This window comes from Acomys russatus, chromosome 12 (assembly GCF_903995435.1).
Source record: "Acomys russatus chromosome 12, mAcoRus1.1, whole genome shotgun sequence".
NCBI lineage: Eukaryota > Metazoa > Chordata > Mammalia > Rodentia > Muridae > Acomys > Acomys russatus.
Window position 1 is genome coordinate 58644006 of NC_067148.1, and position 16140 is coordinate 58660145.

General features: G+C 46.6%; 1 protein-coding gene across 11 annotated transcripts in view; it reads left to right on the forward strand.

The window, feature by feature from the left end:
• Positions 1 to 16140, forward strand: part of Dlgap1 (DLG associated protein 1) — a 509503-nt gene that overhangs the window by 333526 nt on the left and 159837 nt on the right. For all 11 annotated transcript variants that reach the window (XM_051154471.1, XM_051154473.1, XM_051154472.1 and 8 more), the window contains one exon: positions 15305 to 15482. In XM_051154471.1, the coding sequence (XP_051010428.1) occupies positions 15305 to 15482 (178 nt within the window). The remainder of the gene's footprint in view (positions 1 to 15304; positions 15483 to 16140) is intronic.

The window sequence follows — 16140 nt, forward strand, 5'->3', positions numbered from 1 at the left end:
GGACAGAGCGAGTCTTAATAGTCTAGACTGCCCATGTGAAAGGGGCCTTTGTTTATGAGCTGTGTCTCTCCTAGGGGCAGGCGCTGCACTTGGTGTTTAAGGCACTTTATTCATTGCGATCTTGGGATTTCCTGCAGCAGAGTATGTAGGGTCTATTCTGTCGCTGCCATAGCAGGGAACACTTTAGCCAGAAGGATTTGTCCCTATGACTGTGTTAGTAAGAGGTTCTTCAGTGATTCTCTGTGGAGAGGTTAATCCACATTCAATGGGCGAATATCATTGTCCTGGCTAGTTTTATGTCAACTTGACACAAGCTAAAGTCATCCGGGACGAGAGACTCACGATTGGGAAAATGCCTCCATAAGCCTGGCCTACAACAGGAGCCTAGCAGAGTTGTCCTCTGAGAGGCTCCACCCAGCAGCGGATCAAAACAGATGCTGAGATTAGCAGCCAGACATTGGGCAAAGCATAGGGAGTCTTGTGGGAAAGTGGGAGGGAAAGATAGAAGGACTTGGAGGACACAGGAACTCCACAAGAAGACCAAAAGAGCCAACTAACCAGGGCCCAGAGCACCAACTAAGGACCATGCATGGAGTGGACCTAGGCCCCCTACACAGATGTAGCCGATGGGCAGCTCAGGCTTCATGTGGGTCCCCTAGGAAGGGGAGCAGGGCCTGTCTCTGACATAGACTCTTTTGCCAGATTTTTTTTTTATTTCCTCCTGGGAGGACTGCGTTGCCAGGCCACAGGGAAGAGGACACGCTCAGTCCTGATGTACCTTGATCATCTGGGGTGGGTGGGAAGTGGGGTTCCCCTTTTCTGAGGAATAGGGGAGACAGAGAGGGAGGGAGGGAGGGAGGGTGGGGCTGAGGGGTGAAGAGGGGTGGGGCTACACCAGGATGTAAGGTGAATGAATTAAAGAGAGAGGGAGGGAGGCAGATGACAGACAGACAAACAGACAGACAGACAGACAGGGTTACAGGCAAGTCTGTAGAGCATTTACCTAATTGATGATTGATGTGGGAGGGCACAGCCCACTGGTGGGTGGTGCCATCCCCTGGGCTGGTGGTTCTGGGGTCGGTAAGAAAGCAGGCTGAGCAAGCCATGGGGAGCAAGCCAGTAAGCAGCACCTCTCCATGGCCTCTGTACCAGCTCCTGCCTCCAGGTTCCTGCCCTGTTGTGTAGTCTTATCCTGATGCCCTTGTTGTTATATCAGTTCCTTCAGTGGTGACTGGGGAGTGGAAGCAAAATTAACCTCTTCCTCCCCGAGTTGCTTGTGGCCGTGGTGTTTTATCACAGCAAAAGTAACCCTAAGACTGTTATCTTTTCATTTTCTATCAGCCAAAGCACAAGAAATCAGTATAACTTACCTCGACGGGGCATTAATAAAAGTGAAGAGGTGTCATCTTTGTAATAAAACTGGGGAAACCACTGAGACTAATGATGACCCCCTTTTATCCAAACGTGACTTAGCCAGAGTGCATGTCATCACTTAAACAATTGACTCAAGTGACAGTGTATTGATGGGTCATATTTCTGCTTTGCTCACAAATGCCTTGAAGTGTGTTTCTGTCCTGTGTCACGGGCAGTTACAGCTTGTGTTCAGATCTGTGAAGTTGATGGCTCCCCACACTGTCTCTCAACTGAATGAGCTCTTACCTCTCTGAGTCAGAGACAGCCCCTCCTCCCATTGTGAGGGGACCCACGTGTTGACCATGCAGCACACCTACACAGCTACAGATGTGTAGAGGGCCTAGGTCCAGCCCGTGCATGCTCGTTGGTTGGTGGTTCAGTCTCTGTGAGCCCCTGTGGGCCCAGGTTAGTTGACTCTGTAGGTCTTCTTGTGGTGTCCTTGACCCCTCTGGCTCCCTCTATCCTTCCTCCCACTCTTCCATAAAACTCTCCAAGCTTGGCCAGTTGTTTGGCTGTGGGCCTGCGCATCTGTTTCCATCAGCTGCTGGATGAAGCCTCTCAGAGGACAGTTATGCTAGGCTCCTGTCTGCAAGCACAGCAGAGTATCATTAACAGTGACAGGGGTTGGCCCTCTCCTGTGGGGTGGGTCTCGAGTTGGACCAGTCATTGGTTTGCCAATTCCCTCCACCTCTGCTCCCTTTTGTACCTATTCATCTTGTAGGCATTTTGGGTCAAAGGTTTTATGGGTGGATTGATGTCCCCCACCCTTCACTAGAAGTCACGCCTGGCTACGGGGGTGGTGACTTCAGGCTCCATATCCCAGCCCCCTCACCCCAGCCCCCTCACACACAGTCCCCACTGTAGTTTCATCTAGGGTCACCCCCGTCAACTCCCAGGAGCCTCCCCGTCCCAGAGATGCCCCCTTCACCAATTCTGTCCTCTTTCCCAGCCCTCCCCAGCTCTCCACACACCTGAACCCCACCTCTGTTACCCTCTCCCATCCAGTTTCCTCGCTCCATCTACTTCAAGTGTCTCTTTTATTTCCTGTTCTGAGTGACATTCAAGAATTTTCTCTTGGGCCCTCATGGGTTTCTTTGGCTCTGTGGATTGTAGCATGTTTATCCAGTGCTTTGTGGTTAATATTCACCTATAAGTGCATATATACCATGTGTGTCTTTCTGGGTCCTCACCCTCAGGATGATGTTTTCTAGTTCCATCCATTTGCCTGCAGATTGCATGATGTCATTGTTTTTGATAGCTGAGTAGTATTCCATTGTGTGAATGTACCACAGTTTCTTTATCTATTCTTCAGTGGAGGGACATCTAGGTTGTTTCCAGATTCTGGCTATTACAAATAAAGGTGTTATGAACATAGTTGAAAAATGTCCTTGTTGTGTGGTGGAGCATCTTTTGGGTATATTCCAAGGAGTGGTATGGCTGGGTCTTGAGGTAGATCTATTTCCAGTTTCCTGAGGAAGTGCCAGATTGGTTTCCACGGTGCTTGCACAAGTTTTCACATCTACTAACAATGGAGAAGTGTTCCTCTTTCTCCACCACAGCATGTGCTGTCACTTGAGTTTTCAATGTTAGCCATTCTGAGGGGTGTAAAATGGAATCTCAGAGTTGTCTTGATTTGTACTTACCTGATGACTAAGGACACTGAACTTTTAAGTTCTTCGCAGACATTAGATAGTCCTCTACTGAGAATTTTCTATTTAGCTCTGTAGCCCATTTTTTAAATTGGGTTATTTGTTTGTTGATGTTAAATTGCTTAAGTTCTTTATATATTTTGGGCATGAGCCTTCTGATGGATGAAGGGTTGGTGAAGATCTTTTCCCACTCTGTAGGCTGCCATTTTGTCCTGTTGACAGTGTCATTCCCTTGCAGAAGCTTTTCAGTTTCATGAGGCCCCATTTATTAATTGTTGAACTTAGAGCCTGAGCTATGGTATTCTGTTCAGGAAGTTGTCTCCTGTGCCAATGAGTTCCAGGCTCTTTCCCACTTTCTCTTCTAACAGATTTAGCATGTCTGGTTTTATGTTGAGGTCATTGATCCACTTGGACTTGAGTTTTGTGCAGAGTGATAAATATTTGCATCTTTCTACATGCAGACCTCCAGTTAGACCAAGACCATTGGTTGAAGATGCTTTCTCTCTCTCTCTGTCTCTCCCTTTTTTTTTTTTTTTTTTTCCATTGTATGGTTTTGGCTTCTTTGTCAAAAATGAAGTGTCCATAAGGTATGTGCATTTATTTCTGGTTCTTCGATGCGGTGTCATGGGTAAGGCAGGGACAGTGTTCAGGGAACCTGCCTGGTCACTAAAAGTCACTTATCCCTCTGCTTCCTAACTGCATGGACAGAACTGACGGCTCCTTCACACCCTGCCAGCGGGCTGTTCCACCCCGACAAGCCATATCCCCTCTTGAACATGAGGGAAATAAACTCTTCTTCCATAACTTGCTTTGTTGGGTGTTTTGTCACGGGAACAAGCAAAGGGACCCATCCGCTCTGCAAATGCACCCACTCCACCCTCACACATCTAAAAGAGGGAGGAAAAGCCTCTCTGTCGTCAATGCAAATTAGCACTTAGGACATTACCTCCACCCCCAGCTAAGAATTATCCTGGGGGCTCTTTCCTGGTGCCTAGGAAGTGACTTCATTTGTACTCAGTCCATTGACTGACATGCCTGTCCACAGTCTCTAGGCAATCTTATGGGATTGTTTTTGCTGGATGTCTTAACCATGGCAATCTATCATTACTAATACTATATCAAGTTTTAATTACATTACTGTTTTTCAATTGCTAGAGCAGTAAAATTATGCTCTATTTATGGTGCTGCCATCCCCCCGGCTCTTTGTTTACAGACTCAGTGAGCTGGGGATCAGAAATGTTCTCAAAAATGTTTGTTCTGAAAATGCACAGTCTTCTTTTCCTGCCATTATTTCCTTAGAAGTACAACAGAATAGAACTTTACACTACATTTTCATTTTACTGGGTGTTGTGAATAGTCTAGACGTAGCTATATATACACTCCCATGCCTATACACAAGCCTCTGCGGGTTCCGGTGCCTATGGGAGCCGGCAGCCCGTCCTGCCGGGATAACTGCTCTGTCCCTAAGAACGGAAGTATCTTTTTTTTTTCACCACAGCAATAATCATTTGTGAAGTACTACTATATTATTTAACATCTTTAAAACTTGTAATAAATAATCCATGCAGTGGCTCCTCAGAGGGAAAGTGATGCTTTGTTTTTATTGCATTGGTCCTCAATTGATAAGGAATGAAATTGAAAGAATCTAAGTGCTTCTGCTAAGGAGCAGTTCCTACTTCTGTGTATATAATAAAAATAAAAAATTGAAAGCAGGAACTGAGGAAGATGGCCGTATGTTCATGTTCACAGCAGCACCACACCATAGGGAGCGACTCAAGTGTCCGATGGGTGCACCAGGTGTCTGCAATAGCAGAGTATTTAGCCAGGAAGGACAGAAATGGGACCGTGTGCTAGTGTGGCTGAGCCCTGAGGGCATCGCTAGGATCAAGAGCCAGCTGCAAAAGGAAAACACTTCGAAGCAGACACCTATGGTGGTTGGTCAGGCTGAGAGACAGAAAGTAGAGTGATGGTTGGGGGGGGTGGGGGGGGCTGATGACGAGCAGGTCAGTTGTAGGAGAGAAGAGTTCTGGAGAGGGATAGTGGATGGTTATACGAAGCTACAAATGTACTTAACACCGCTAAACCATGCACCCAGAAAGCGGCTACAATGGCGATTTTTAACTTTTCATTGTACGTGTTAGTTGTCCATATTCTCCCAGGACGTTTTTTGTGGCGTGCATAATGCACACAGGACCTGGTCCACGCCTCACCTCCGGGCCTCGCCTTCTCCTCCTCTCTCTCTCTCCCATTTGTCCCTCTGTTTCCCTATGCTTTACTGTACTTTAATGAAGAGAGTAAATTTTATGTTGTGTGTACTTTCTCCTCGGTAGGAGAGAGAACGATGCTTCTCACACAGGAAATTCTCTGGGCTCTAGAAGGTGGATTAATTGTTGATTTTTTTTTAATGATGCTCTCTCGATTCTATGGATTGAACCACTCTTTAAACTGAAGGTCTCGTGTTTACCAATATGCAGAGCCAAGCCCTCAGACAAACCGCCCACTGTGAAACTCCTTGTGTTAAAGGCAACTGCCTCCAAGGCATCTCTCCCTGGATTGTTTTCACTGCTGTGGTGCTTAGTTTGGCCCTATGCAAACTAAAGCAGAGGGAAGTTCAGGTGTTATTTTTAAGACACTGTGTGACTGTTTCATAAAACAGACAACCCGCCTCACTCTGGTCCGGTAGTAGGTCAGTTGCGGCTAGCGATTGCCGTAGGTAACCCAAATGCGTGTGCACCGTGTCCTGGAAAGTTGCCTGTAGCCAGGAAAGCCCGGCGTGTGGTTCTTCGGAAATAAATCTTTGCATGACCCTTGTTCTGCCTTCAGCCAACCCCAAACTCTGCGGGGTGCGTTCAAGTATTACGAAGGGGTACTTCTTTCTCCCAAAGAGAGAACCGAATTCCCCTAGACCTCTGTCCTTCATAGTGGAGAAAGGTGCCACCATAGGCTTTCCTTCCTCCAGGGACAGGGTTCAGCACTGGTCCTTGGGTCACTGGCCATTTAGTGTCTGTCCTGCTGGTCTTCGCTGGGCTTGTCCTTCGGTTCTCTGATTCACTCCGTGGCCTCATTGCCTCCCGGGCCTCTTGTCCCAGTGTCTGAGTGGGTCTCTGCGTCCTACCCCCTCTCCCAGTGCTGTTCAACAATTCTGAGTCAGGCCTGGGCTAGGATTGTGAACACGATGGTGTTTTCATCCTCTTACAGGGGCTGCTGCCTTTGGGAACCTAAGTTTGACGACACAGACTGGCCAGCAGGCAGTTACTACATGTATAGCCCCTCCCACCTACACAGGCTTGGTGTAGACAATATTGGCTATTTAATGTTTACTTTTAATCCATATAATTATTACAGCAGCGAAACTCTGGGGCTGGGCAGAAACTACCCCCTAAAGCTATCTTTTACTCACCGCAGGTCCCGCCCCCACATCTCATGCCGACCGCTCTAATAATTCCTAGTGAGGCAACTTCCCATCCAATAACCCATAAGCACTTGCACCGTTTTCTCATCTGGACTGCTTTCCTCAGTCACCCTATCCTCAGAGCAAACTCCTCTAGACCACGTGGTTCTTTATCCTAACCCACCGCGGTCTCCTGTCTCCCATGATCCTCCTGTCCTCCACGCCCAAGAATCTTGGCTCCGCCTACCTCCCTTCTGCCCTTCCCAGGTGTAGGCATCTAGTCAGACAATCAGGAATAATTTGGAGGCAAGGTTATACAGTATCATTTTGGGTACGGGATGCTCTGCTCCTAAAAGACAGCCAGCGGATCTTACGGTGCAAAATAATTCACAATCAAATGCAAGGCACCAGAGCGGGCTTACTCTGCGCAACCTGCGCTGCTCTGTGTATACGGTACACTACCGTCCAGCCTTTGCCCCGCAGGTTCCTGGTCTGGAATCTCTTGTGTCTCGTGCATTCTGCCCCGTAGAAATTGATCGCTCAGGTTCTAACCCAAAGGGACCGTCTCTCTAAAGCTGCCCCCTTCACTCCAGCTGAGTCTGTTCTTTTCCTATCCCTGCTGAGGCTTCCTTGAATTGGAAAAGGCTTAAAAAGATTCTCTTGAAGTTGGTTCTGCATGTTTCTCTCAATCTGAAAACTGAAGTCCTAACAGGCGGCGTTCAACTGGTCTCTGTTGTAGCCAACACAAGCCAAATGTACAGCAGACATGTTTTAATTGCTTCATATTCCATGAGGTACTGTCTCAAGTCTGAGGGAGAACATTTGAATTCGAAGAATCACAAGAGCCTAAATGTGGTGGATATAAGTGCAGAACAATTAGCATTTGCTATTGATGATTTCTATACATGAGATGGCTCAAGTGTGCGAGTCTCACTTCATGACTGAACCCAATCACCGCAGTGCCTAGCACACGGGGCCTTTGGCTCCCTGTCAGTGCCCACAGCTGAGCAGTCAGATAATTCCAACTAAATCAGTCTTTTTCCTACAGAGAAAAGTTAATAGAGCAAATGAAATGCCACGGCATTAAATGACTCTCCAAAGCATTCCCTTAACTTTCTTTGAGCAGAGGGAGCCCTGGGGCCTTCGGGAAATAGGAATGTCTACTTCACAGTTGGGATGTGTTGCAAGTGATGCTGACATTCATCTGCCATATCTGCCATATCAAACACCTGCACAGGAAACGCAGCAGAGAATGCAGCACGGACCTATAGGCGTCGTCTCTTTAATGCATTTCTTATTCCTTAGAAGTTGCCTTTGTATATAAGCTGCTGCTCATTTGAAGGGGCTGAGCCCTGGAAAACGGATCCTGTTCTGGATTTTTTATTTCTGTGAAGCAGAAGGAAAATTAATGTTAAAGAAACGATATGGCATCACAAAGAGAGTAAACTTTGAAAAGACTCTCTGTGCCTAGCAACCCTCCCTTCTCCTGTCAGTCGCTGTTGCTGATGCTCTCACTAGCACTCCTCTAAATGATATCTCAATGATGTTTACATAGTGGGTACACCTATTAAATTCATTAAATATGCTAAGAAACAGTGTACCACAGACTTTGAAGGGTGAATTATATCAAAAGACATTTTTTAAAATCCTTACTGAGCACTATTCACATAGCCAAGTCAATATTAGCCCTGATACCCACCAACAGATGGATGGGTAAAGCAAACGTGACAGATGTCCATGATGAAGTCTCAGTCATCGTGAAGAACAAAATCAAGTGACTTACAGTAAGATGGATGGAAGCAGGGGTCATCTTGATACGCAAAATAACCCAGGCTCACACAGACAGAGAAGCATTGCACATTTCCTTCCACATACACAATCTTTTCAGGCATAAAGAAGGAAGAGGAAGACTATGGAATAACAGCAGCTAGAGAGAGAGAGGATGTACTGATAGTGCAGGACAGAGATGCCGGAAGGGACATGATGGACACATAGTGCAGGACAGAGATGCCGGAGGGGACATGATGGACACATAGTGCGGGACAGAGATGCCGGAGGGGACATGATGGACACATAGTGCAGGACAGAGATGCCGGAGGGGACATGATGGACACATAGTGCAGGATAGAGATGCCGGAGGGGACATGATGGACAGATAGTGCCAGCATACAGATCAGTGAAGAGTCCTGTACATGTGTATGTAAATCCTATGATGAGTCTGCTCAGTGCAATTAACCTACACTAATGCACATTTATAACATCTTGATAAGTGAAGAAAAGTTCCAAAGGAAAATTGCCTAGAGCAGTGACAATTATGTGACTCTCATTTGTTACACACCATCCATTTCATGAGACCATCCAAGTACTGTCCCTGACATAACAGGATCCCTAACAACGGTTAGCTATTCCTATTAGTGACTTTAATATCAACTCTACTGGGTTTGGTCATGCCTATATTCCCAACACTAAAGAAGCTGGGGATCACAAGATCAAGGCTAACGTGGCCTACATAGTCAGACTGTTTAAAAAAAAAAAACCTTCCATATAGCATGCCACCATGCAACACTGATGGTTCCATCTGAGAGCTTTAAAAAGCTGAAGAGTATAAGAGCAGGTAAACATGAAAATAAAAATAGCTGTAAAGCTGGGAAGCTGAGGAAACAAGGAAACTTGGCATTTGCAGGAGACTTTATGCAGTTGTGGGAGAGCGAAGGAGGCTTCTAAAGACAGATCCAGCTTGGAGAGTGTCAGATAAAGACAGGAGAAGAGAGACAGAGGCCTCGTGGGTGTTGGCTCGTGGCGGGGGGCCTGGTTAGGAGAATCACAAGGAAACGTGAACTGAGCAAGTCCAGGAAGAAGTGGGGAGCAACGTCAGCTGCAAATGTATGTAGGAAGCTAAACTGAGGAAGTGGGACAGCCAACTGGATTTTAACTGTTAAGAGGTGACAGAGTTGACCCCTTGGGTTTCTGATTTGCTTAATTGTGTAGGTTTTCGTGCACTGGTTGAAGTGGAGACTAAAGGCTCACAAGACGTTTCAAGGGGAGAGATAAAATATCATTTGTAGGTCACGATGAGTTCTGGTGATGGTGGAGCCTCAGGGAAAACCACACGGTAGCTAACGGAAAGGTTAATGTCCAGGCCTGGGTGGGAGATAGGCATTGCGGATAGATGCAAGGAGGGTTAGCGTAAAATCAGGAATACACTCAGGTTAAGTTGTCCAGTGAAATAATATAGAATACAAATAGACGATTGTGATGGCATGGCGATAGAATTCTAGAAAGAAGGTAAATAACTGTAACGTCATGGGGGGCAGGGGGGAGAACACAGGCAAGTTTGAGGGAGAACACTAAGGAGCATCCAGGCAGGAGTCTGAAGACGTGGAAGGGAAAGGAACGAAGACAGATGTCTTAGTCACAGTTCAGTGGCTGTGAAGAGACGCCACCACCAAGGCAACACTCGTAACAGAAAGCATTTAGCTGAGAGCTAGCTTAGAGTTTCAGATGTTTAATCCTTATCATCATGGCGGCGGGACTGTGAGGCTGGTGCTGGAGGAGGAGCCAGGGGCAGAGAAAGAGACTCTGAGTCAGGCACTGGCTTTTTAAGCCCCAAAGCCTGCCTCCCCCTCCCTGGTGACACACTTCCTCCAACAAGGCCACATCTACTCATCCTTCTAATTCCACTCCCGGGTGACTACGCCGGGAGCCTATGGGGGACATTCTTATTCAAACCACCACTGTGGAGAAGTCAGAAAGCAAAGGTTCTATTTCAATCACCTTCCGACAAGTTGCGCCTGGGGGCCCCTGCCTATAGTACTAGCGTGAAGGAAGCTGAGGTAGGAGGCTCTCAAGCTCAAAGCCAGCCTCAAAATCAAATTTTTTATAATAAGTAAGTAAATTATCTTCATCACTGTGTAGAATCTTACAGGAGTAGCTTCTTTGTATGTGTAATGGGATATTAGCAATACCTCGGTGTTTAATACATAGTAACAAATGTCAGGTGGAACCATTCAAGAGGCGCCAGTCCAAGTAACAGCTCAATGAAGAGATAGACCATCAAGGAGTTACACACAGGATGAAGAAGAGAGACTAACTCACGAAAGAATCTCGAAAGCCGGTAATCCAGCGCCGTCACTCACCAGCCCCCATTTCCCACTCTCAAGCCCAGGAGCCAACGCCTCCCCATACATGTTTGTTCCCCATGTAAGCCATAAATGTTTGTCACCACAGTTTGATAGCGGTGTCATGGCCAAGATCAAATATCTTCATCTTCAGAATAGAACAAAGCCAGATGTTTCCTCTGCGTCATGTGAAATCACTTATGTACAAGACGTTGTAGGAGTCAGAGTCAAGACAGAAAGAGTCAAGGCTGAGAAAGCACAAAAGCATAAGGTGACCTGTCCCCTCCCAGGACTAGCCCATCAGACACAGTCTTCTGAAACCACTTCTCTGTAACAGGAAAAGGACGAGGAGGAGGAGGAGGAGGAGGAGGAGGAGGAGGAGGAGGAGGAGGAGGAGGAGGAGGATAACAACAAAACAACAGCAGTCATCTGAAGTTACTTTCCGTTTTATATTACAAAGTTGATCGTTTTCCTCTCTCGAGACATTGATTTGAAACTTCATGGTCTGAGTTCTCTAGAATCTTCTTTGCAACCACAACCTCACGATCAACCCCAGATCTTCCTTAAGGGTTGTATCCTAAGTGGCTGTGAGAGTGAGTGGGGTCCTCCGGCCCAGCCAGGACAAAAATCCCACTTCAGTTGACTCAGAAGGACAGAGTTGGAAAAGATGGATCTCATTTCAAGAGGTCGACACTGAGAAATAACTAAGTGATGAGGTGAGTGTGCACACCTCACTTCAGAGAGGATCCATGGTCGGAGGGCAGGGGTGGGAGGCAATGAGCTCATCGTGTTGGCATTTTTTTAACTGGGCTCCTCTGCACCAGGAAATGCAGGTCCAGGCAGCCTCTGCCCTCTAGATAAGAGAAAGGTTGTTTCCTCACGTGTAGTGGGCTGCTATGGTCTGCATTGTTTTATCAGAAGTGATTCACCAAAACAGAGCTATTCCATTCCTTCTCGGCAAGTTGTTTTTCCACTTTGAGATTTTTGGAATGATGCCTTATTTTATAGCAAGTGGCCAGGATGACTGATTGTCACAGCATTGCCTCATCTCCCCATCATAGCCAGCAGACACTCACATGTCCAGACACTGGACTTTTATTTCTTCTTTTGAATAATAATATTCTGTTTATGATGGCGCCACCACCATCCCCTTTGCCACCCTGGTGACCATACGCAGTGGCGTCGCCATTTATGTTGGGAAATGTCATTGCTCTGGGTCATTTTGTGAAACAGCAGAATAGAAGCACGTTTTCCTCAACCTGTTCTCAAGGTCTAAGCAGAAATTAACTTTAGCTTTTAACTGATTCAACCAGCAGTTTGCAGAAGCCCCTGGGGAGGATGGTTTGGAGTTTGCTAGTTCTGCAGCATGCCTGGCATGGCATATGTAACCTAGTGTGCATCACCAGAGTGGCATGGGGCACATAGAAAACACTCACCTGCCCTATGGCAGAGCTGTCCTTGTGCTTGAGGACAGCCCGGGGTGGGGCGGGGGGGGGGGAACACAGGAGGGGGAAAACACAGGACGAGTCGGGGGGAGCGCAACAACACAGGACAGGTTTCTGGAACAGTTTGTTTTCTTTCTTGTGGTAACAAAATAGTTTCCTTAAGACATTTCTTCCTACATCTGTTTTCGTTTCTTTGTCTGTACAAGCCAGGAGGGGGTCGGGGGGAGTGGGGGGGGAAGCTGCTAATCAAACCCCGCGGTGTCAATATTATCCAGAGTAGTTTCTTCAGCTGTTGTTTAAGCACCGTCATGTAAGCCTCAGGAATAGGCGTGATCCTGCACATGCCAGTTAAACGACATATGGAGTGTTCTCATCTGCCGTGGGCATTCAGGGTGTGCCATGTAAACGTGTCTTTCCTCTCCCCTGCCCCCAGCATCTTCCTAGTTTTCAGTGAGACTGCACACCTTGTCACGTGCCAGGTGGCATGTAAATTTATTTTCCTGTGAACCTTCATACTTATTTTCATGCGGTGAGTTCTAGATCGCCTTTGCCCAGCAGTGACTGAATCTGATTTTTATTCTTCCTTAAATCTACTTAAGATGCTTTCCAATATTCTTATTTTTAATCTGTGTGGGCTGCGGAGATGTGCTTTCCCCAAAATGGATGTTCAGCTGCTTTAATGTGACTAGCAAGTCGTTGGCCTCCATTGGCTTGAATGCTCACGTATGTGAGACCGTCCAGTGGAATATGAATAGCTGAGCAGCAGCTATATTCCTAAAGAAAAAGGGGGCTCCCCGTGTGCCAGGAGTCATAAACTGCCCATATCTCACAGCCAGGCCTAGTGCTTCGTGGGCCCCTCCCCTCCCCCATCTGTGCCAGCCTGTTCACTGACTTGATTTTTTTTTTCAGGTTTGGTGCAGGTAATGACAGCAGGTAGCATCAGTTCATGAGAGCAACTTTCCACGCCATATCCAGAACACAGCACTTCATAGCATCCGCTCCCATTTTCTGGCCCTTATGTTCTTCCTGCCCCATCTTCTGTGATGTTCACTGAGACTTGGGATTGAGGGTATGGTACAAATATCCCATTTAGGGCTGAGCATTCAGCCCTCACCAATTCTCAGTGCTTTTACCAGTTTAAGAGTCTGCACTGAGAGCGGCCCACTACATAAGTGTCCACCCTGGCCAAGGTTGAGATTAGCACCACTCTCTGGTTATAAACAAAACGACTTAGAAGGTCGTTTGACAGCAAGTCCACTTAGTGAGACAGTATGTCTCTCTGCCAATAGGGTCTATGCCCTCCCCACCCCACACCCACATCCCCATACCCACAAGCCATGGACTATTGGCCAAACATGATTTCCTCCGTGTTGGCCTCAAAGCCCATCAGAAAGTGGTTGGTTGTCCCCATAGCAGTCATACCACTATTTTGCCAGAGGCATATCTTGTCTGGCAGTCAGCATTGTAGCATACAAGGTCCACTGCTGGGTAAGTCCATCAATAACCTTTCTCCCAGTGCAGACTTCACAGTACCTTTTGGCCCTGTGAACCATCCCCAGCTCTCTATGGGGGCCTGTAGGGCTCAAACTCAGACACCCATGATTGGTTGATAGACACTTGACCAACTAAGCCATGTCCCCATCACTAGCTTGAATTTTTCAATAAGAATGTCATACTTTATAAGCTAACTAGTGCATTTTAGGAGAAATCTCTAGGGTATAAAGTATGAGAAAAGTTGTCCTTATAGATCAGACTCAGAAACATGTGCATTTTCAGAAACGTGTGCATTATCAGTGACCAGGCTTTTACTTTCTTTTCACCAAGTTCAACCTCAATTATATGAGAAAATTAAAGGTTAGATAGATAACTGATTTACTGAGTGAAAGAGAGACTGATTAATGTATACCCAGGTATAACTACAGACCTACTTGCTGTTACTAATGTGAAAAGACCAAAAAAAATTGGTAGTAATATATACAAAGTGAAATCTTCAATATTGCCAAGCACAGAATTCTGTATAGATTCGTCAGTTGTTGTCGCCTATTCCTCAGGGTGTCTGAGTGCTATAAGGGAGACTCCTTCATGGTTAAGGAGACTCCTAATTGTTCTCTAATGTCATCAGACTTAATGATTTCCTGAGACAGATTTCCTTCCCAGCTGGGTGTAATGACACATATCTGTAGTCCTAGCATTTGGGGAGTAAAAAGTAGAGACTTGTGAGCTGAAGGCCAGCCTCAGATTCACACCAATCTAAGAGCCAGCCTGGGCCTCACAATACCCTTTTTTAAGGTGGGGGAGGCGGGGAGACTTCTCACACCCTGTTGGTGAGAATTTTTAAATCATATGATAATGGTATGAAAACAATATGGTAGCCCCTCAACAAAGTAGAGATAAAACTGCCAGACGACCCAACAGTTTCACCACTGGTTATGTATATACAAAGAAAATAAAACTAGTATGTTGAGGAGACATCAACATTCTAATATTTATTGTGGCTTCATTCAAAATAGGCAGCATCTAGAACTAACCTAGATGTCAATTCATAACTTGAAGAAGGGATAAAGAAAATACAGTGTATATACACAATGGGATATTAGTCAGCTGTTATAAAGAAACTTAAGAATTATCATTTGTGGCCATGTGGATGGAACTGTGAGTGTGTTGTGTTAAGTAACGTAAGTCAGGGACCAAAGGACAAATCCTGATTCCTCTCACTTGTGTGCGGATGCCTAGAAAGTCAACTTCATGGAAGTCGTGAACAGAGCGCCAGGAGCTTGGGGAAGTGGGTAGGGAATAAAGACAGGATGGCTGCGTCATTCATAGGTGTGGCTAAATAGGAAAATAACTTCTAATGCCCTGTGGGATAGTCGGCTGCTTATGATTGACAACAATAAAATGTACATTTGAAATAGTGAGGAGAGAGGATCGTGGATGTTCCTAGCACAGAGATGTGATAAATATTTGAGATTATAGTCATATCAATTATTTTTATCCAATTGTCATAAATTAAATACATGCACTAAAATATCACACCATGACCCCTGTGCATTATACAAAATCACTATGTGTTAATTAAAGCAAATTTAATTGAAAAGAACACAAGCATGGAAACTAAAGAAGAGGTCTTTCTCCTGAGCCACCATGTGGGACATTAGCAGTCATGGAAATCAATACTGTTTGTCCTAGCACTTAGGGTGCTGCACAAAGGACAGCCATGGCCCAACATTGAGTACAACTCTTCCAGGACTTCCCGTGAACGCTCACCCAGGCGCCTCCGTTCTCTTCCAGGATCTCCAATGAGCACTCACCCAAACTCCAGATCCGGAGTCACAGTTACCTGAGGGCCGTGAGTGAAGTCTCCATCAACAGAAGCCTGGACAGTCTCGACCCTGCGGGCTTGCTCACATCACCAAAGTTCCGCTCTAGAAACGAGAGCTACATGCGCGCAATGAGCACCATAAGCCAGGTGAGAGCCTTCAGAGCCTGGGGGGGGGGGGGGGGGGGGGGGGGGCGGCCCACGTGCCATTGTCAGCGAGAACTGAGAGGGCAGAGGAGCGGAGGCAGTAACGCCCACATCGGCCCGCTCAGGGAGTCCACAGGAAGCACAGCCAGATGCTGCAGGGTAGACCACGTGTTCTTCCCCAGCAAGCTCCTGGCCTTGGTGGTCAAGGAAAAGAGGGGCCCTTCGCAGGTGGGTCAGGCACAAAGAGGGATTCTTGGAAACGCATAACCTGTCAGGTAGGCACCGGCTAGTTTTCAGGGTGGTCCTGATGGAGGAGGTTTCGGCTGCAGTGTTGCTTGAGGGGTTTGTGCAAACTGCAGTCATTAACATTCTACAGTTTAGAGCAGGCCATTGCAGCAAGGCTTGCACACAGATTGCACCTGTGTGAAGCTGTGTGTGGTAACACAAGCGTTTAATCCCACAGTCGGCAGAGGAAAGCAGAACTCTGCGGGTCCTAGGCCAACCTGGTACCTCATAACAAGTTTCAGCCCAGTTAGGGCTAGATGGTAGACCTCTGTCTCAAAATGAATAAGTAAATAAAATGTGAAAAATGTACACGTTTAGGACTTTATGACCTTAACGTATTTAGAGCATGTCATGTCCCCTAGCGAGACACCGTGCT